At 42.8% G+C, this 23159-nt stretch overlaps 2 protein-coding genes across 4 annotated transcripts in view; one reads left to right on the top strand and one right to left on the bottom strand.

Annotated features, from left to right (window-relative positions):
• Positions 1 to 11494, bottom strand: part of phactr1 (phosphatase and actin regulator 1) — a 33750-nt gene extending 22256 nt beyond the window's left edge. The window contains exon 1 of the mRNA XM_076725931.1: positions 11296 to 11494. Within this exon, the coding sequence (XP_076582046.1) occupies positions 11296 to 11407 (112 nt within the window). The 5' untranslated portion in view covers positions 11408 to 11494. The remainder of the gene's footprint in view (positions 1 to 11295) is intronic.
• A 1747-nt stretch (positions 11495 to 13241) lies between these two features.
• On the top strand, positions 13242 to 18778 carry sirt5 (sirtuin 5). Of its 3 annotated transcripts, none has more exons than XM_076727120.1 (9): positions 13242 to 13326; positions 14006 to 14114; positions 14227 to 14360; positions 15305 to 15534; positions 15645 to 15728; positions 16951 to 17004; positions 17106 to 17229; positions 17574 to 17689; positions 17783 to 18778. In XM_076727120.1, exons 2-9 carry the CDS (start codon positions 14012 to 14014, stop codon positions 17853 to 17855), a joined length of 918 nt encoding a protein of 305 aa, XP_076583235.1. In that variant the 5' UTR covers positions 13242 to 13326; positions 14006 to 14011; the 3' UTR covers positions 17856 to 18778. The 3 variants fall into 3 exon arrangements, with proteins under 3 accessions (XP_076583235.1, XP_076583237.1, XP_076583236.1); XM_076727122.1 differs by having other exon boundaries at positions 13253 to 13322; positions 15305 to 15530; positions 15641 to 15728; XM_076727121.1 differs by having other exon boundaries at positions 13278 to 13600; positions 15305 to 15530; positions 15641 to 15728.
• The last annotated feature ends 4381 nt before the right edge of the window (positions 18779 to 23159 follow it).

Below are 23159 nucleotides of genomic sequence, written 5' to 3'. Positions count from 1 at the left end.
GCTGCTTGTCATATCAGGGATGGCAGCATGTCCTCTGTGAGACAGTCTGTGGTCCGTACAGCTGTCAGATTATTGTCTGTCTGTGAGACACGGGGCTCTTTACATCTGTCTCACCATAAAACCATCCTGTCCGACAGCATCCAGTTTACAGTACCAGCAGTCTAAGCATGTACTTCTCATGAACTACCCAGATTAGGATTCCACACTGTTCCACTCAGTCATGACCACATCAGCACAGCCTGGAGAGCTTCTCATCGCTGGGCCTTTGTACTGAGATGGTGATCCACATCTGCCCTGACTGAATCAATCTCACCTTGACCTGCCTGAGCGGCGCTTCACATCTCCATGGTGCTGAGTCTGCCTGACAGCTCTGAAGAGATTCCAGACACACATCCACTCTTGGGCTTGTTAACCAATTCCTCTAGTGTTCGTAGGATGTGGAGGAACTCTTGCTATCTGCGTCTCTGTCTTCTCGCTGCTGTTTTGCTCGCACCTTTCTTCTTAAGGTTAAGCTGAAAACTAAAGGTGATTGTGCTTTTGCTATTGTTGCTCCTGGATTCTCAACAGCCTTCTGCAAAGTCTCAGATAAGCCAGATCTGTGCAAACCCTTAAAGCCAATTTGTTTTCTCAGTCTCTCTCCCCTTTCATTATGTGGGTTGCACACTTAATTCTGCATGTTTTAGAAACTGTCTTTTGTCTCTTTTATCTCCTGATTTTCCCCCCTTTCTTCTTCCTCTAAAGCACTTGTTAACGTATGTTTTGAAAAGTGCTATCTAAATGCAGTTTCCTCTCTAAACTGGTTATCGATCAGGGTCCAGGGGTCATGTGTCTAGACCTCTACAGCTCCACACTAACTGCCAAATGAAAATGCCATGATCAATAACGCACTTTTGCCGTTGCCCTGGCTGATGCTGGCCCGCTGTTCACAGGTCAGACTTGCTTTTAAACCATGCCTCTGAGCTAAACGCTGCAGACCTTAACAAACAAGTGTGGCTATTAATGCCCTGTTGCTCCAGTCCTAATGGGAGTGTGAAATGTACCAGTACTGCTGTCCTGTTCTTTAATGGGTCACTTCACCAAAATGACTCAGTGCTAGTTGTTAAGTTTACGTACTGAGGTTTTGAGATGCACTTTTCTTGAATCTTTTTAACTTACATTTACATTTAAAGCTGCACTAATTAATATTCTAATCTTGATGATCAAATGACTATCTGTGATTTGAAAGATGTCAGGTGTTTAGTTTCAGCTCTACAGAAGTTTTTTTTAGCACCTTTCGGCTCAGTGTTTTGGTTTTTCAGTCTGCGACTTCACCTTCATGTTTCACTCTGATTGCTCACATCAGAGTAATTTCTAATTGCGGGTGTTTTCAGAGAAAAAGCTCTAAAAACCTGCTGCAGACTACCTGCCCAGCAGCAAACAGCAGACAGACACAGTTAGAGATTAGCTGGTGAAAAAGTGGAACACATAGCATCTGACAAGCCAGATATCTGGTGGAGACCAAAAGAAGCAGAATATTGGACGTCTATTCATCAGGTGATTTTTGCCTCCTCATGCCCCAAGAACTACATCTCATTTCATTCCATACTCTGTGCTGTAGATGTGAACTCCAAACCTGCAATACCGCATTAAAAGATCCACAAAAAAGAGCTGCAGTGTGTGGATGGGGCGGGTGGATGCAGTCTGGTTTCAGTCCTCAGAGAGGCATCATGTACCCTGCACAGATGAGGGGCTCAGTGGGGGCATAAAGGTTTGGCCGGTTCCAGCTCAATGTGCTGCTGACAGTGATGGAGAAAAGGAGAATGAATACTGGACTTTCATTCATCAGGTGGAAACAAATGTGACCCTCAGTAAATAGGCAACTGTCTGCTAACACATGACACAAAGAAAATCGAATAATGCAGGTTTTAAGTGCCTACGTTAACTTGTATATTCTTCTTCTGCTAACACATGAAGTCCTTTGTGGTATATTATAATTCTGTCAGTCTCTCTGTTACTTTGCATACTTTAAATCTGTTTTCCTAGTGATCTGAAGCCAGGCTGCTCTGCTGTATTCATGGCTGAGCCACAGATAAGGTAAACTGTCATTATCATTACCATATAATCTGTTCATTATTGTTCAGGTAAGTTTTTATCAATCAATCTTTTATATATATATATTGTCTTGATTTGTCCAAACAACAGTTGAGAATCCTGTGGTCTTTACTTACATACAACAGCAGTAAATCTTGGTGGAGCTGGAGGCAGCAAATATTTCTGTTTGACTGAACAATAATTAGTTCAATATCAAAACCGATGGACTATTCTGTAGAAATTAATACCTTTGATACAAACTTGTATCTTGAAACAATGCCCCTGTCTCAGCAACAGTCCTTATGAAAACAGTCCACAGTGGGGCAGACCAGGACATTGTTTCTGGAAAGATCCATTTCGGTTGAGTTTTTCCAAAGCAACCCGTCGGAGCTTTGAACACAAAAATACATTCACCTCCATTTTTTGGAGCTAAAACCAAACTACCTTCATGACTAGAAGCCTCTTGTGGTAATGAGATGAAATTCATGATCATTACTGTCTACATGATTAATGTCATACTGGACAAGCGTATAACCTTCCCTCTTCTCCACTGACCCTCTTGTCTATTTCTGATGACTATCAATTACCCCACATATCACCTACTCTCCCATCTGGACTTCTATCTCCACTGGGCAAAAAATATCAATCATCGTCCGACCTTTGATGCTAATTTAGGCCCCGAACTGAGACTATAATCTTGACAGAGATGTAGTGTGCAAATTTAATATGAGACCAAGAGGGTGAGACGAGCTGTTTGGAGTCTAAAACAGACTCACTCTGCCATTTCATCTTCATCACTGTGCTACTTTTACCTCCATTTTCCCACCAACTCATCTGTCCACCCACTGCATCTCTGATGAGGACACTGACTGGATGCAGGAAACACGGAGCTCTGGGTGTTCCTGGGTGACAACAGTTGACTGTTTTGATTTGGGAGCAGCCTGAGCAGAGTGGACAGAGGAGGCTAAACATGCTGAGTTTTTGGAGATAATTAGCTGCACAGCAGGGGTGCGGCCTAGTTCCTAACTCTGGCAGACTTTACAGCATCTTTGTCCAAGTGACAGACAGAGACGTAGGTGGGACAAAGATAGGTTGTTTCCTCTGGCTTCCAGTGGATAAACTAAATCAACAAAATTATCATCATCATCACTCCAGGACAGATAAATTCCAGTGGTTTCCAAACACTCTGATACACTGTGACTCTGGGGAACAAGTCATTATTATCAGGGTTTCTGCAGTGTACGGCTTTTTATGACATTTTAATGTCATAGGATACATTTTAATACCTCTTTCACAATCATACTAGTCATATAATGACAGACAACCACTACAATTATTTAGCAAATAAATGTATTCATTGACATTTACACCACAGTTAGTGGTCAATGATATAACTAATCAGTTAACATGACTTGGACTCAGATCAGTGGCAGAAACTTGACAGTTTGGCTTAAACTAACACTTGCCCATTATGAGTCAGTGAGCTTCAAAGCTGCTGTAGCTTGCAGAAGCTAACAGTGTTATTACAGCAGGTGTGATATCACTGAGTGAAACTCCACCAGCACCAGTCTCACTCGTTGTGTGTAACGTCTCCTGACAGCCCGCAGCGCCACACACACAAGAACATTATGAATAACATTATTGTCTGCAGCATTAATGAAAGGACATTCAAGGCCTTGTAAATGAAATTTAAGACTTTTCCATACCCTGTGAGGGCTCTTTTAAAGGAACTAAATTTAATACCTTTCAAGACTTGCAGATACTCTGGTTACCATTTATTAACAAACCACATGACTGTATCATTATAACAATCTCACACTGCTCTCATGTTCAAATATAAGATGAGGGAAATTTGACCAAAATCTGTCAGACTGCAACATCTAGAGAACATTTCTTTGTTGAAAATGATCAAATGTTCTTGTAGTTAAACCAGTCAGAACATACAGCCTAACACACTGATGGTTTTGGTCTCATTTGTTGACAGTAACAAACATATAAAAAATCACAAGCATCATTAATGAGTAAGTCACACTGCAGATTATTTTGTCTTCATCAGGGAGGTCAATGAATAATGCTGAAAGTGATAGGAATTTGTTCTTTTATACTAGAAAGAAGGAGATTCAACCCTTTTTAGAAAGGGAGCCACAGAAAGAGAGATCCTTCCTCTGTGGTTCCTCCTGTATTTGCTATTTTCTTTATTAAAATCAAGGGTCTAAGGATGGATGTGTCATATGTTACATGTGTATGCACAGATTGCGGAGCCCTTTGAGCCCAATTTGCAAATTCAGGCAAAATAAATAAAAGTTAAATGTGGGAAAGCGCCAAAAACGTTGGTCTCTTTTTGTTTCTCCATCTGTCTAGACATGCGTTGGCATCAGCACAGCAGCAAACACATGGGAGCAGTGTTAAACAGTGTGTGATGGGATGAGGAAGGACAAAAGAAGTCTGCGAGTTCAAAGGCAACAAGTTCAATGTTTTCTCTTCTTCCTGCAGTTTCTTGATCTCCAGCTCTCTCGCTGCCATTCACTGTTCAAAAGCCTCCCCCCACTCCTCTCTCTGACTGGACCCGCTATGTGCTGAATTAATACAAAGTGACAGAACAGCAGAGCCTGTAGGAGCTTTTGTGTGTGTGTGTGTGTGTGTGTGTGTGTGTTTACGTCCCTGTAAATGTGTGAATGTGAGACTTGGCATATCACAGGGATATGAGTCACCCCTCTCTTCTCCCCCTCTCTGTCTCCTGTTTGCAGCTCATCTGTTTTGATAGGTGGCCTTCACCAAGACAGACAGCATACTTAAAAGAGGGGAAAAAAAGAGATTGCTAAAAACAGCCACTGGTGGTGTGGCTTGCATCTCTGGTTGCATTTTGTGTATTTGCTTGTGTACTTTTCTTTGCCTGAGGACAATTCCTGCAGCTACCCCCACAGCTGAAGAGCCCACAAGGGGGCACATTTAAAACAACCACGAGGGGGACAAATATCAAAGAGAGGCTCACAGGCAGGCTAAGACAAGGAGTACAAAGCTGTAGGCAACCAGGGGGAGTAAAGAAATCTGATGAATATATACAGATAGAAGGAAAATGACTCTTTTTAAAGAATCTCTTCAAATTTGAGTTAAAGCAAAGATGTACATCATTCTGAGGCAGGATGCGGTTGCAAAGTGAATTTCTGTATCAAATAAAAGGATAGTAAATGACAGTCTTATTTAAAGTTTCTTACACATTTTCTAAAATTAAGTCATTATAAATAATAATCACATTGAAAAATAAAAATGAAAGAAAATATATCAAAACTGATTAAAGAAAATAGGGTTAAATATACAACAAAATGCAACCTGTAAAAGAGATACGGAGGCTTCAGACATGTTTGGGGGTGTGGTTCCTTGACCGTCAGCTGTCTGCGGTTCATGCCACCTCCACCACATGTTTATGTTAATCCTTCGGCCAAATTCTGTTTCTTGGCTTCAGTAACTGGCAAAGGTGATGGAGAGTAAACTCACACTAATAAAGTCCTTTCCAGGAGCCTGCGGGTTACATCACAGACTGTACTGTGTCATCACTTGAACCTTTCTGACGCTTCCAGTGCAGCGACACAGTTAAAGAGCTGAAAACAGTAAGTACGCTCGAAGACAAGCAATAAAACACTTTATCTTCCAACGCTCATCCTGAGAGCAATCCATAAACTGAAGTGAGAGACATTTTCCTCCAGTGACAGTTTACCTTAAAAGCACATAATGCAATGCACCCACAAGACCCTACATTTCCAGGAACTTTCACTTTAACTCGGCTGGATCTACGTCGTGCTGCTGGTATCATCAAACTTTGAAACAGATCTGTTATCTCATTACCCTGTGGAGCATGTTTTTAATGTGTGGGTCTCCATTTTGTTTGTCACATGCACTTGGATGCACATGCATGTAGTTGTGCACACGCCTGATGTGAATCCAGCCAATGGTTTCACATTTTTCCTCTGATTGGCAGACGGCTGCAGTGCGCCTAGAATCACAGCGGTGTGCCAACAAACACAGGGAAGAAGAAGACCACCAGCCTAGTAAACATGGACGTAAACAAGGCAGGTTTCTCCAGTGTTTACTGAGGAAGGCAACGCATTCAACACATTTGTTAGACCTCATGATCAAACACGATGCACCTGGGTGAAGAGGTTTGAATTGAACAGAAACTTGGTTAACAATAAAAAGCAAATGACTGATTGCAATCCATCAGCATCCAGTCCAGAGCACTATACACTACACAATGTATGCCATCATACAGTATATTTATATAGCATGCATAGTATGTAGTATGGGGTTTGCAAACAACTTGACGTGGAAGGAGGTGAAGCAGGTTGAGGGAAAGTGGGTTAACATTTCCTTGCAATACTACTCCAGGATTATACTGAGCAGGGCTGTACATTAAGATACATTTATCAAGTTACAGACTCTGTGAATGACCTTAAATGTACTGATTGTTATTGATCGACATCAACCAAGGAATCAGCTCAAAGTCCAGGGGAAGTTACTCAACAGTCTCAGTATATTTTCCACACGTCCATATGTTCCTGTCCTCTGACATCACACCAGCCAAGGAACATTTCCACTATCTTGATTATCAACTTCAGTCTGAGTCAAAAGCCTTCCCTGGCTCAGGTTTTGCCTCTCAGCACAATGGTTAGCTTGTCCGAGCTGAATGGATGGACCCACGTGCCAGCGGAGGAAGAGTGAGGGGTTTTGTATGTTTGGTGGGAGGCAGCGAGGCAGGAAGTACTCATCTGCATTTCTAGTTCTCACACTTCCTTCCTGTGCTTTTGTATTCTGCCCAGGTACTTCTGTCATCCTGCTGCTCAAGGCTGCATGCAGATAGCAGTGTTGATGTATGTGCATGAGAGAGACAAAGAGCATTACTCACATAGTGGGAGGTGATTTGTGTGTGCACCATTCCCACCATATTCTATGGACAACGGCCAACTCTGTTTCTTTTTCACTGTGCCAGTCTTTATGTTGCCACAATTTACAAGCCCCCATCCTGCCATCCTGTCCTCCTCCTCAGACTCTTCCTGCTCCTGCACCTCCTCTCATTTAAGCCCTCTCTGTCTCAGTCTTTCATTCAGGTCTGTATTAGGGCCCTCTGTGTTTGAATGAGAGCGTGGTAATGCCTGCGTCTTGGTCTTTGTGAGAATGGCTAAGCTCTAACCGAGCTGACCTGGATTTACATTGCTGGAGCAGAGCTGTGCTGCCTAGGATCTGGACTGGCTCAAGATGATGGAGCACAGCAGAGATGCCAAAAGACAGGCTTTGGAATGGATCTGGTCAAAGACACTGGCACAAAAGCTGTAGAGAATTAACCAAAACAGTTTGCAAAAGTTTTCAGTTTTGTACATGGTAATCGTTGCTCAAACCCACAGAAAAACTGTATCAATCAATATGCTTACACAACCGTGATTCCAAAAAAAGTTGGACGCTATAAAACATAAATAAAACAGAATGTGATAACTTGCTAATCCTTTTTGACATATACTGAAAACAGCACAAAGACAAAGTGCTTAATTTTCACCTCTTCAAAATTGATTTTTGTAAATATCTGCTTATTCTAATGTGATGAAGCAACATATTTCAAATACGTTGGGACAGAAGCAACTAAAGACTGGGAAAGTTGTGGAATGCTCCAAAAACACCTGTTTGGAACATTCCACAGGTAAACAGGTTGATTGGTAACAGGTGATAGTATCGCGACTGGTATGGAAGGGTCATCCTGGAAAGGCTCAGTCGTTCACAAGCGAGGATGGAGCACTTTGTGAACACATGATTGGATAAAGGATAATACCACATGGGCTCAGGAACACTTTGTAAAATCCAGTAATTTACGTTTTACATCCCAACTTTTTTTTTGGAATTGTGATTGTATAACATTGAATGAAATAACTGTGGAATATGAAAGAGGGCTCACAGAATATTTTCACCCAACTCTGAGCTCTCCAGAGCTTTTCAGCCTCTTTCAGCTCATCATTTTGCAGCACATTCACTGTTTGCTTCAGTCCAACATTCTCATCAAGCTTTTCTAGCAGCAGCAAGCAGCTGTTTTCAGTAAACAAGCTCTGACAAACCCCCTGTACTCAGCCTGGCCAGCATCAAACATTGAACAGACACAGTTAGAGACTAGCAGGTGAAGAAAGTGGAACATAGTAGCTGAACGGACAGATGTTGTTCTCAGGAGAGAAACCAGAGCTAAAAGGAAAGTTAATTTGTGATTTAAATTCATCAGCTGCACACAAACACGACCCACAATGAATGCTGATGTTGTTCTGTGTCTGCTGGATGTGTAAGGTGGCAAATGTCTGTCAACACATTACATCAGTCAAAATGTCCAACTGCCCCCTAGTGTTCACAAATAGACTGATGCAGCTTTAAATTCTCTTCCAAACAGAGCGGCAAATTAGTTCATTTGCTTCCAAAATGGCACATGTGCTTTCTGATCTGACAGCCATACGTGCAAGACGACAGCTGGTCAGCGTCTTCCAAAATCGTTATAAGTGCCTACTTCAGGAATTATTCATATGGCCATGTTGTGGCCTGCCATGGTTGACTTTGGTTTGGCTTAGGTACAAAAACCATGTGGTTAAAGGTCAGAGAAGGTTCATGTTGAGTTCACATACTGGTAAACATATTGGCTGTTGGTTGGGAACAGGAAATTAACAGCAGTCTGCCAAAGTCACATTAATTCTTGACTCATTCATAAATAATCAAAAGAGAGCTCCAAAGTGTTAGAACAAGCACATAAAGAAAATACATGAGATTTTGCCCGACAGTGTGGAAAACTGTATCTAACTATAAAGCTACTGAAGGGGAAATATCAGGATTAAAGAGGCTAATAAATGCAACTTTTAGCTGGCTGGCTGCCTATTAGATTCAGCAGCCTTCAAGATCCATAAGTACATACATGCTTTATGTTTTGCAAATTGCTGTTCACTCTCCCCAAACTGCCTCTAATCCAAACAAATCAACTCAGCACAACTTTATTAATACGGCAACTTATAGAGCAAGATTAAAACAGCACAGACAAAAAGGCAGAAACATAAATAGACAACAATAAATGGAATTTTTGGAAATAAGGTCAGTGAAGGCATCAAGCACAACAAGGGCAAGCATGCTGATTCTGCACTAATGGCCATGGTGAGCAGCAAAGGAACAAACTGGGGAAATCATCTCACCCTGCTTTAGCAACGACAAGCCATCTGACAAAAGCTTCAGTGACAGTGATTAACTCTCGTTTACTGAATCCAAACTGCATATACATCCAGCCTCACACACACATGCACACAAGCATGTATATTAACACATGCACACTGAAGGTGGTGTGGATATTTGTCACATATGAATGGTGACACACATCAAAGAAAAGAGTGGGCAGGATTTATGTAAAACAACAGCAGCCAAACACACAAACACAAAGTAAATGGGAATCTAGGGAGTGGGTGGGCAGATGGCTTCACTGGTGACTGAAAAAGATGAGACCAAAGCAGTGCTAGTGGGGGGAGAGAGAAGAGGGAAGGAAAGAAAACAGGGGAGCATCATGGTTTGAGGGAAAGGTGTGAAGACAGATATCCCTCCCCTGCTGTGGCTGGCAGTGCCCGCTGGATTCTCGAGGATGCCACGCCAGCCTCGTGCAGCTGCAGCCTGCCTGCTGTTTTCAGCTAACAGCCAGGAGCAGCACTGTTAGCAAGACACAGCACCCCCACCTCCCCCCACCGCCTTCAGATTCAAGCCATGCCTGACGGAAAGCCTGACACAAAGCTCCAAGAAAGAACAGTGTTACTCATATTGGGCAGGCTCGGCTAATCTCGCTAAGAGGAGGTGCTTAATAGAAAACAAAATGGAGAGAAGATTGTTGAGGGCAAGAGAGGGGGCAGCTGAGATTATGAGTAGGTGGGTCTGAACACTATGAGTCATAAAGGTCTGGGGGGGGGGGGGGGGCATATTACAGAGCAAGCATGTGAGTAAGGCTGGCTTTCACATACAAGTAGAAAAATAAGGTTTGCATTTGATTAAAAGCACATCTGCAGATGTTATACTGTTTATCAGTGTAAGAGCCCTGATTTAATATATTTACTGTCTGAGGCATTGCAGGCTACATGCTCAGCAGGACAGTGGTGGAAAACAGACAAAATGAACACAAAGCAGAACAATAGTCAGCCAGAGGAATTTTCTAGAGTTGGCATCTGTCCGAAACGGAAAATATAGGCTTGAGTCTAGCCTCGACTACCAGGCTATACACACCATGTGACTGGGATTTGTCACATCGGGCAATTTTGGGGGAGGGTCGAACACAATTCGGATGCAGAAGCTCATTAAGAAAGAGAAAGCCCCCTCATATATGTGCTGTGGATGATCACCAATAGAGAATTCCGTGCAAATGCTTCGGGCTCTGTTGGTCTATTCTGCCCGGTGGCATTTTCAGCACCGAGGGGCAGTGGACAGCTCCGCACTGATGTGATATTAAAGCAGCCTCCCTCAGGGGTGTGTGTGTGTGTGTGTGTGTGTGTGTTTCTCATGGGAGAAAGTGCTATTTTAAAATAAAAATAACAACCATGAACATAGATCTTGCTGTAAATCCACACCATGATGCCGATGAGCCAGGCTTCGTGACAGCGTACCGTCGTGACCATGGCAACATAGGAAACAATAACTCATCTATTCTGTTTCCGCCTGGCCTGAAGCCGACACGTTTAGGGAGGATTTGGCATGCCGGAGCATCCATTCCTCACCCTTCCCCAAATGCAATAATAACAACTGCATTCTCAATGAGTAGCCAGAGGCGGCCAAGTTCGCACAGCATTTCACTGCAGCCGACAATCAAGGCGGAGTCTGGTTGGAGCAATAGCAATCAATCGTCCTATAGAGATAATTACAGTGGGTTTCCCATACATTTCTGTGCCTTGCAGACTGCATATCACAAACATAGCCGGAATAAAAGCCAGCCTATGTGTTGAAAATCTTCCCCGCTCATCTCCCTGTGCATGAGTCACTGTGTGGTTCCATCCACCCAGGTGCAGCTGAGCACCATGGGTGCCGTCAGAGCCGCACAATGAAAGCCCAAAGTCATGCTGAACTGTCACGAAACGATGAGGCAATTTCTCTCACAGCGAACGCCGATTTGCTACAATCTTCCCCTGTGGAGGCTGCAAATACACCCAGACATGAGGTGGAGAGCATCCGTGTCACTGGCCGGCTGCCTACCTGTCTCCAGGTGCAAAGAGATCCTCGCCTCGTTGATGTAAGGCGTGTCACTCTTGGACCGGACCCTCCGGATCGGTCTGCGGTCTACCTCCTCCTCCGGGGCCGCCGCCATGTTCGGCCAGCCGGGCAGCGTCCACTGGCGACCGGCGGGACTGCGAGAGATTCGGCGCCGCAGCAGCCAGTCGAGCACCCGCCCGGGCAGACGGTGTAGGAGGGGGGCGGGCTATTGTAATGGTGATGGAGGGTAGAGGGGGAGAGAGAGAGAGAGAGAGAGAGAGAGAGAGAGAGAGAGAGAGAGAGAGAGAGAGAGAGAGAGAGAGAGAGAGGTGGTGGTTGATGAGATTCTGTTCCTTTTCCTGTAAGTCAGCTAAACCTGCTCAGGTTCCAACAAGAGCATATTGGCCAGTGAAAAGAGACTCAGATCACATCATGTCAGCTCTCCTGTGTGCCTTATATCTGCAGGAGAGCTCAAATGATTAGTCAGTGAATTACTTCAGGAAATTATTATAATCTGTGGCTCCAGCTTCTCAAATGTTTCTGACTGTTAGTTAGCTGAAGATGTCACTTGTGAGACATTTTTCACTATTACTTGGCAGAATAATTAAGAATAATTATCTACAGATACATTATAATGAAAATGGTCATTTCATTGCAGCCCCTTTTCAATTTCATATGAACCACATATGCCTATAAGTCACTTTTAGCAATACTGTAGGTAGATAGAAATATAAAGCTCACACTTGATATTGAAAACCAGTTTTAACTCCCATTATAGCTATCCTGCAGAATCAAAGCGTGCTTGTGTACAATTTGGGCCCCTTTGAACATCTCACAGGCATCTTCGTCCTGACAACAATGCCCCATGCCACTTAGAGAAATGTCCAGTTTTCTCCCACCTCCTTTAAATGATCAGATTTGCCTGGCAGCTCCCATCATAAAGGAGATCATATGTGCTTCTTTGAGAGAAGCTTTCTGACAGCACAAGCCAATGATCATTTACCTGCGAGACTGGCCAATAAAAATGCATTCAGGGAGGGACAAAGATTGTAGAAGGAACAGGATAGACTGTGCTCAGACTGCAGGGCCAAACACAAAGACACACCAAGAGCTCTCTGTTCTCATAACAGGTTATGGAATTAATAATGGAAAAATATGATATGAAATGAATGCAGCCTATTCCATGAAACTGGCCAAGCTTTAAAAGGTTGCTATCAACATCCACACACTGTAGCTGTTTTTTCTTCTAAAAGGCCAATTATTGTACAGTATTCTTAAATATTGCAAATGAAGCAGGAATAAGATAGCAGGAACATAAACTGTAGAGAAGGACTCAAGCCTGTGGTTTTGGCAGCACCTTAACTGACTGAAAGAGCACTTGAGTTTAGCATTAAAAAATGCACAGAAAGTCTCATGTTAACTAAAACATATAATTCTTACCTGCCTCATTTGTTTGTGTGACCTGGTCCTATTGGGACTAATGAAATCATCCATTTATCACAGATTACACAGGATTATCATAGTAAAAACGCCTTCATGTATTCCTTGTTAACACTGGCCTTAATGCTCTATCAATCCAATGCTGGCCTCTGGTGGAGAAGGAAGAATCAGAAATGACTGTAACTGGGCTCATAGTTATTTCAGTGACAAAGCACGACAGAGGGACTGTGCAGCAAAGTAAATTAACATCACTTTTTATTGGCATCTGGATAAAAAGTAAATAAGGCTGGGCAGCTAACAAATCAGACTTTTGGTTGCGTACTTGTTATGAACAAGAAGCTGTATTGTCTGCCCACATGATGGGAAAATATGATTTCACATGCAGTAAAAAAGACCACTGCGGTACAAATGCTCCCCCTGCTGGTCGTATCTGGTTTTGGAGGGTTGTTCTTTACCTCGATGACCTTCTTGATAGGCTCATTTCCTGACAGATAAACCAATCCACTACAGCCGCCGAGCTGTTGGACGAGAGCAAAACAGCCACTGAGTTCCTGGTTTCCTTCAGCTGACGTTGTTAGCTTCGGTGACAGGCAGGTAGTTAGTGTTAGTAAACCTCAGCTCTCACAAAGGACTCAGCTCATAATAAGTTAAGAGCCATGGCGCATTCATAATGTAACGTTAATGTGATGCTGGTGAAGCCGTTGTCGACAGGTTTCCTTGGATACCAGCGCTAGCTTGTTAGCATGCTAACTTCTGTGTAACCTGTTACCTTGTCTAGCTAGCGTACCTTACAGCTAGCTAACGACAGGCTCGGTTAACTGCGCTGGAGGATGGTCCATGCTCGTAAGAGTGCAGAACAGCTGCTGCGGTATTAATTTATTACTGAAGGAGACACACTTAATCCCCTGATGCCATGATTACCAAATACAGTGAAGAAGCATGCTGCCACAGTGACCTTCCTGAAAACAAAACTGAGCTAGCCCGAGTCTGTGCAAGTTCATGACCGCATTTCTCGCCCCTAAGTATCTGTTTCTGTGAAAGATAAGTAGCAGTCAGACTTTGCAGCCCTAATGTGCACGTTTTGCAACAGTCAAATTCACCTCAGTTTGAAGGCATTTTCAGATTGAGCGAAAAATCCGAAAAGCAGACTGAAGTGACATACTTTGTCCTGTGATCATTTGAAGAAAACACCTTTGTTTGCATTCCAGTGCCAAAATCAGCAGTGTTTCCACGGTGAATACTGAATAATGTTATATTTTTCTCCTCTTGTCAGAACCTGATGATTGTGCGTCAGTTCACTCGCAGAGGCGCAATAAGCTCTCATCTGTATGCCCACCTTAAAAGACCCCAGGTTATCCAAGACATGGCCAGACCCAGTTCAGGTAGTCCACCGTCTCTGCTTCTGTTGCATCCTCCTGCTGATGAATTATTATATGGTCATCCATAATTCCATGAGTTTCCCGTGTTGTCATTTATGTTTTTGTATCTGTGCAGACCTTGCAGCATTCAGGGAGATCTTCTCCAATGCCAAGAGTATAGCCATCATCACCGGAGCGGGGGTGAGTGCAGAGAGTGGAGTCCCCACCTTCAGAGGAGCAGGAGGCTACTGGAGAAAATGGGAGGCACAGGTATGCAAACATGTAATTGTATTATTGAACTAAACTGCATTATACAGAGAGATGTTTTGCTGTGTAGAATACCCTCACTGATGTAAATGGAGTGGGCAGTAATACAGACAGCTGCCAGTAGAAAGCAATGCAACAGCACCACAAACTACAGCTTCCAAAATGATCATTATGTCCTTCCTGAAGGAAGGATTTATCGCAGGACTGTTGAATTAGCTTTCGCTTGGCATACCTTATAAACTGGCTTATAAAGCGTGTTATGCAATGCTGTTTTAAATTTTCATCCATCGCTCTCTCCATCTACTGCTGCGTATCCCTCCCTTATCTCCTACTGGTGGAAGGGCTAATTTTAATATATTAGTCAAATATGTGACTCCCCCATGCTTTCATCCACACAGCAGCTAACACACAAGAATAGTAAACGTTTTTTTCTTGTGTCAGTTCATACAAATCAGTGTGTGACTCTTTAATTAATGTGAAACTGCAAGACAGCATTTTAAAAAGTTCATAGTTCAGCTCAGAGTCATAAAACAGTGAAAAGCTTTCACAAGGGAGAACTTTTTGCTGTGAGTGCTTGTAGGAAACCTAAATAACAAGTCCTACTTCTGGTTGAGGAGTCTGCACCCATCAAGTCACTCCTTAGAAGTGCACTGGAAGTTTTACTATGACTGAAACTCGTTCTGACTCCAAACATACTGAATTCTCTGGGAGCTGAAGCTGAGTGGGAACAGTGCTGTGCAGATGTGCTCAGCTGTCTCTGTTGGCTTTTCTTCTCTCTTCTATTAACAGTTTATTTTGCCCCTTGGAGATTATTTAGCACACATTTCCAACAAGCAAAAACAAGTGAAAAGGGAGCTTCAGTGATAATCGTTTTCTCTGTGGAAGCTTTCGATCAGCACTGACTTTTGTCAGCGTTAATAACCATTTCTCACATTTTCATCTTGCAGCAACTTGCCACCCCCGAGGCCTTCTCCAGGAATCCTTCTCGTGTTTGGGAGTTTTACCACTACCGCCGCGAGGTCATGCTCACAAAAAATCCCAACCCCGCCCACCTGGCCATTGCCGAGTGTGAGGAGCGACTGAGCAAACAAGGACGCGAGGTTACAGTCATCACTCAAAATATCGATGAGCTCCACCGCCGCGCCGGATCCGGAAACATCCTGGAGATCCACGGCAAGTAGAAAAGAGTGAAGACACATTTTCTTTATTTTTAAGACAAAACAGGAAGAAACTGTAGTAGTTGTTTTCAAACGTATCTGTTATATCTTGTATTTTTAATCCAGGAAGTCTGTTTAAAACACGCTGTATGAGCTGCGGCCATGAAGCAGCCAATTACAAGAGCCCCATCTGTGCCGCTCTGGAGGGAAAAGGGTAAGAGCCTCATCTGATGTCGTTTGGTGAATTAGACTGTTTTCATCAACAATATGACAATTTGTAATGAGAGATATTCATCATGTTCATTTGGACACAAAATGCCAGCGCAGAAAGGTCTGTTTGAGTCTGTCATACGTCAGGAGCTAAAATAACACCCGATGACGCGGTGAAAAGGAAAATCAGTGACTGAAATGAAATGTCACTTTAAAAGCCTCTTATCTGACATTTAAAATTGATGTTTTTAATAGCTGAAATGTCCCACTAAGAAATTCAACCTCTGCTGTGGACAAAATGATGGAAGTGTTGTCCTAAAATTCTCAATTAATGTCACACCTGAGCAGGTGGTGTTAAAACTGATCTATATGGACTCTGTTAATGTAATTCTGATTAAATTCTGATGATCTGTATGCCAGCCTACTGCTCTCCAGTAAGACAGGTGGTGTAAATGTCTTACCATGTTACAATAAAATGAAAACACTTGAAGGAATACAGTGAGTTCATGTAGTAGATGAATAAATGAAAAGAGATTCAATAAACAGGTAATTGAAAGTATTTCATGTTTTTTATGGGTAACACATATTAAGCTACACATATTTACCATTAACTAGTTGCTTACTGGTGGCATGTTGGCTCTTCATTAGTCATTGTGAAGCACTGATGATTTAATGACTTACTCTGGGCCATTAACAAAGATTTTTCCCTCTACAACCTCCTAATTACTGTTAAGTGTTTGACAATAAAGTTTTTCTATATGAATTCTAATCTTAATAAACTAACCATAACCCTTAATAATTCTGATCCCCAGACAAAGGCATTAATAAGGGCTTTAGGATAACTATCCTGCTAAGGTGCATGCTGATAAGCAACTAGTTAATGGTGAATACGTGTGTCTTAATATAAAGCGTTACCTTTTTCATGACACGTTTTTATTGTGTCAAAAACACACATTAAAAATAATGTAAGAACAGCTGTAATGCTGGGAATTGTCGACCACATCTTCCCTGAAATGCTTTGGATTTACTAACTTGAATGTGTTTGAAGTGAGCACTGTGTAGCTGTTACATGAAGGAAGATATGAATGTCAGATAGAGACTCAGCATTAGATGACACGAGTTAGTAAGAAACATGCTGTGGATATGGCTTTGGAATTGTAAGTACATTGGGATGTAACTGCCCTTTGTAGTGGCACCAACCCTCTTTTATTGAATTACCTCCTCAGAGCTCCAGACCCAGACACAGATGACGCCCGGATCCCTGTTCAGCAGCTGCCCAGGTAAATCACACCCATGTTCTCCTTTAAGTGCTCTGCTCTTTTCGAATGAGGCTATTTGTTTTGACAAAGTGTTTGTGTGTGTGTGTGTGTGTGTGTTTCAGGTGTGAGCAGACAGGCTGCCACGGTCTCCTGAGACCAGCTGTGGTTTGGTTTGGAGAGACTCTGGACTCAGACATTCTCACCCGTGCAGAGAAAGTGTTGGACAGCTGTGACCTCTGCCTGGTGGTACGAGTGTTTGTGTGTCTGCTTTGGCAACATGAAAAGTTGTTCCAGACTCTCGACGTCTTTGCTGTACAGCACGACTTATTACATTTATCAACAGGAATATCAGCATTTTAGATAATGCTCTATGAAAGTCAAGTCTGTTGCAAACTTTATTATCATTAGTGTTGACTTTCTCTTTAAAAACTTTCAGAAAATGAAGTCTCTTTAAAATAACCACCTGATCTTTAACCTTTACTCACTGTCATCCTTAAAGTTTGATCCCTTCTTGCTCTCCTGCCTTTCCTGTCTCTCTCCAGCTTTCATTTTTCTTTGTTACTTACTTCTACTTACTTCCCTCTCTGCAGGTTGGCACTTCATCCGTTGTGTATCCAGCAGCCATGTTTGCTCCTCAGGTGGCAGCCAGAGGAGTCCCTGTGGCCGAGTTCAACATGGAGAACACGCCAGCCACCATGCGCTTCAAGTACGTTTCACTTACTGTCACAGAAGCCGATGCATGTAGCATTTTCATTAACGTGATGTTTACACTCAGACAACTTCACTTCCTGTGTTTCAGGTTCCACTTCCATGGCCCCTGTGGGACCACGTTGCCCCCGGCACTGGCACGCCACGAGACTGAGCAAAGTTAAAAATGAGCGCTGGACATCAGCTGCTCACAGGCCAGATGGTCTAACACTGGAGAATGTTATTGGTACAAATACCAAAAATAGCAGGTTGAATATAATACCCAACATGAACAGTGTGGGGACGGGTTCACCAAAAATAAGGTCAACAAATTAAAAACAAAATGGAAACTGTTCAAACAATTGCACAGATACAATGTACAATGAAGGGTAAATAGACTGTATTATATATAATTACACACACAGAACTTTGGCAGTCAAATTCAAGTGGATACATTTTCTCTTTGTTGCCTCTAGCTTCAATTGTTTCTATTAATTTCTGGAAAGTGAGACATTTTTTAACCTTGAATATCGAACACTACATCAAAAAGTGCTATGATTCCAAATCATAGCAGTTCTCATGATTGCTGCCACCTCCAGATTTCTCACTGTGAAACTTCTGTTTCCACGAGTCTTTGCTAAATGATTAACTGTGCTGTTCATAAAAGGCAAAGCTGAAAAAGAAACAAATACATTGCAGTGACTGTAGATGTAATACGATCACATCCAACTTGATCATCCCTGTTGCATTGAATGCATAGTGAGTGTTTGACAGTAGGGGGCAGTGTTTAGCTGCTATTGTGTAGCCTGCTACACCTCCAGTCAGGAGAAAAAACTGACGCCTTGCAAAGGGGCTCTGCCTTAGATATGTGGTGAAGATATGTGTGTGTGTGTTTTTATGTATGTCACTTCAGTGTTGTATGAATTTATGGACTGTGATGAATACTGTGTGTGACGCCTTCCAGTGGCCATGAGTAATCTACAGTTCAACCAGGGAAACCAGTGACTGTGCATTCCCTCAGCCAGTCATGAAGAGATAAACGAGGAATGTTGAGGTTTGGACGTGATTGAAACAGCACCTGAAATAAATGTATACTCTTTAAAGTGAAGAGTGTCTGCAGAGCCTCCTCTGAATGTGCATGTATCTGTGTCTGATGTATCCATCAGCGTCTATCAGCACAGAGTGTGTAGCGATGCTAGTCGAGTAGATGGAGTGTGCAGACCTCTATATGTTCTCTGTTGTTGGCATTGTTCTGCTTTGGCTAAAGATGGGATTGTGCCTGACACTTTGCTGCTTGGAACCCCCCGTGCGCACACGCACACACACGCACACACACTCACACTTTCCACAGGCCAAGTCCACTTCTCTGTTCGTGTGCATTATGCTACTGTCCTTTACAGCAGTGATTCCCAATGAAGGGCACTTGTACCCTGTGGGCTACCTCTGCAGTTACCAGAGGAAGGTAGCTCAGCTAATTTGTAGAAGTCTGAATTATGGTTTGGTTCTATAAAATATCCACAATTTGTGTTTAGAATAAAAACAAAAAGGTTAGTTTTTTTTGTCGCAATAACTAGTCAACTACCAGCTGCGATAAGCTGACTGCAAGACACACCTGAACGCCTCACGCTGCTGAAATGAAGACAGTATTGATGAATAGTTCAGCTTCTAAAGGTGTGGACAGGAAAAATGATTACAGTGCTGTCAAGGCCAGACTGCATGTCGTTGCTGCTTTCAATGTACATATTGGCATGTGAGTGTTGTTTGAAGCCACAATTGAAAAATGTAAACACCTTCAGGATCACATCTTGTTTGATTCAATTGTTTGATCAAGATCCACTTTTTAAGAGTGTTAGATATCCAATTAAAAAACACATTCTGAGCATGATGGGGATTCTGGATACATCAGATGAAAAGGTCAGGAAGCGCTGCTCTATGGATTCTCTGTTACAGACAATGTTCTGCTTTGGCTGAAGATGATATTGTTCCTGACACTTCCCTCCCCCTCACACACAACCCCACCCAAGACTGCCATCATCTCAGCATAAACACACACTGTACACAAGTCGCGTCCAGCTCCGTAAAGGCTGATTTGCAGGAGCGGCAGATGTCATCACACCATCTTATTCCTTCTTCTCTCTTTCCCCTCCTTCCTCTGCTTTCTCTCAGCTGCATTTCACAGAGCTGTTTCCCCTCTCTGCTCTCATCTGTACATCTGCCGTGTGTGGTGTTTGAGACGCCATGCACCCCCCCCCCCCCCACCTCCCCTCCCCAGCTACGCCTCCATCACCTGCTCATTAGAGAGAGGATGATGGTCCGACGGTCCCCCATGACTCTGCTCCAAAAATAACAGAGCCAATTTCCCGCCTGTTAGGCGGCGATTTCACACCAATCTGAGTTGTACTGCCAGCTAGGCCTGTCAGAGAGAGAGGGTATGAGAGGGAGAAATAAGGTGGAAAAGAAAAGCCATGCAAGAAATGGGAAAATGTAGGTCAGAGTGTAATGTGTCTGAAAATACAAGTTCTTTATCCTACAAACACCCCGCCCTCATCAGTCAGCCGAGGGTGACTGTAACAAAGTACATTTTCTCAAGAAGTCCGGTCACAGTTTGAGCTGTTCTGGGAGACTGTTTTGAAGGAGTTGCCCCATGAATAAATGCATAAATTGTAATTTTTACATTTTTTTTGTGTGTGAATTTAAACAATGTATGCGTTGATTAGTGACCTTTACACATGCTGGAGAGCTTGCTGATGAAGTTACAAAGTGAATCATCAGTTTTTCCGGTTGTGACATCACGCCGAGGCCCGCTCACAGTGGTGTGTTCAGATTACCATAATAATTTCATCACATCAAAACGTTGTCACAGCAGTGGAGAACCGGCTTCCAGCTTTGTGCTTCAACCACACTTAAATATAATCTTTAACTATAAAATCCTGATGATGAGTCAATACTTCTGCATAAAACCCCTCTTTATGTAAATTTAGCTCATAACTGATTATAGTCTGCTTTAAGGTCCCATGAATTGACATCACTCCTCCCTTAACATGGTGTATTTGTAAGTATTCGCTGCTGGAACAGGAAAATGGATGGGGTATAACAATCAGTCTTAAATCCTTTGTCATGGTTTTATGGGTAGTACTGTCAGAATTTCAACTGTCACATACTTTATGTGAAGAATCTGAATACTTCTCCCCCCTCTGTCTGTCAGCGGCTCACAGAGAGGTAAACCAGTCTGAATTTCTTTTTAAAATGATGGTGGAGTTAGGAAGGAGTTGTAATGAAGAAAAGAATTACAGCGCCCTCTCTTCTCAAGCCAAGGCCAGTGTGAGGTTACGGTAAATATCTCCATCAATGTCACTGCATCGCCAGCTACAGCGTCAGTCCGGGTATGTTCCCCCTCCCCATTGCGGCCCCTCACGCCACCAGTTTTATGAGCTGTGCGCCCACATTGACCTCTAATGGACAGGGGCTCGTGTTTGTCTGTGTGCCTGTGAGCGGCTGCGTGAGTTGGAGGATGGAAGCAGTGTAGCTGATTTCCCAGAAATTTGTCTGCTTTATTTTGTGCAAACATTTGAAAATATTTCATTAGTATTTGTTGAGAATTATCACCTCCGGCCGGATTGTTTGACTTTCCGTATTTCTGTAGCTGTTAGGGTCGTTAAAAAGAGAGAAAATAAGATGCAAAGTAACAGTGGATCATGAATAAAGTTGTGGAAATCAGTAAATATAGAGAAATATTTAAAAAGCAAATGAGTGCACAGAGCATTTTTGTCCCATTTAGATCAATGTAAATGTTCATATTCCCACATCACCAGGGACACAGCTAATGCCAACACCTTGGGCGACCTAATGGACCAACTTGATTTAAAATAGAGCGTGTATGTGTGTGCGTGTGTGTGTGTGTGCGTGCGTGAATAATTTGTCTCCCCACAACTCCTCGTTCAGCCGACAGAAACTCCAATTAGAAAATCTGTCCCTCCTTCTTCACAAACTGGAGCATCATATTTTATTCATTCATTTGGCAAACTGTGAAAGTGAATTAACTTTGAGCCATGATTCCACAGACGCCCGCCGCTCCATCACCAGCACACAGCACCTGCAACTCTCAGAGCTATCGATTTTTAATTAACACTCAAGAAAACGTGTATTCATCCTGCAGTGTGACTGTGGATATCTACAGCATGTGTGTGTGTGTGTGTACATTAGCCTTTGCTTCTTGTGTGGACCTTGTTTGTCCAAAAAGTTTGAAAGTTGAAGGAAGGTGTTAGTTATCACATTAAAAACTACAGTTTAATGTAGAATTAACCTCAAGGAAAGTGATCAGTCTTTGTGTTTGAGTGTATGTAAGTATTCATATGCACACGTTTGTACTTATGTACTTAACGCCCTCCTTAGCACTAACACTAACTTACTTCTTAACCCCCAAACAGCGGACAAAATGCGGACACTCTCTGAAAATGTCCGTGCTTTCCAAAATAGCTTGACTAGAAAATATCCTTAATTTGCAAAATGTCCTCTCCCTCCACAAATGGACACTACCCATTCCTAAATTCCTTCTCACTTTTCAAAACTGCCCTCAATTTCCTTGCTATCCAGAAATGAGGACATCCTCACTTTAAAGAAATATTCTGACTTTGTTTTGTCTTTCGAAAAATGTCCTCATGTTCCAAAACTGTCCCCATGTGTCAGAAGTGATCCCAATTTTCAAAACTGCCGCTACAGTCCAAACACATGCTCACATTCAAAAATGTCGACCTTCCAAAGCTGTCCTCACTTTCAAGGTCTTCATCTTAAATTTGTCCTCATAAAGATAGAGGTTCAGCAGCACACACAGATTGTTTACTGGCTCCAACATGGCAGAGTTGAGTGCTAATGTGTTGCTGTGGGAACTAAAGCGTGTGTAGCGCCTCAGCAGAAGGACGCCTGCAGCACTGCTACTGTATACACACTTCCCAAATCATTTCTCACACGCTGTTGAGCACTGAAGGAGTGCACCAGTCTCTGCACGTCCACACACGTACACGGACATTTATCTCTGAAACGTCACATTTTCATCCACTAAGAAAGGAGCCCGGTTAAAGCTTTAGACGATCCAAAAGTGTTTTGAAGGGGTTTATTAGTAATGTGAAGGACAGAGAATTCACTGACTGGACCTCTACAGACCTTTTTAGCCTCTTAAAGCTCACAGTTTTAGTTTTCCAGCACATTTAGTGCCTGACTCAGTCTCAGTGTTTCCAGCAGTAGCTGATAAACCCACTATACAAATTCCCAGCACCAAATAACTAACAAAGTTAGAAGCTATTCAATCAAGAAAGTGAAACATTTAGCAGCTAAATATCTAGATATTTTTCTCAGGAGTTGGCGGAGACCAAACAAGGACTAGAAAGAGAGTGAACATTGAACTTACATTCAGCAGGTGAACACAAAAATGACTCTAATGGGATGATAATGTTGCTCTGTGTCTGCTGGAAATGTGAATAGGCAACTGCTTG

Source organism: Chaetodon auriga, chromosome 3 (assembly GCF_051107435.1).
Source record: "Chaetodon auriga isolate fChaAug3 chromosome 3, fChaAug3.hap1, whole genome shotgun sequence".
Classification (NCBI taxonomy): Eukaryota; Metazoa; Chordata; class Actinopteri; order Chaetodontiformes; family Chaetodontidae; genus Chaetodon; species Chaetodon auriga.
Note: the sequence above shows the minus strand (reverse complement) of the source record. Positions and strands in the feature narration are given on the sequence as shown.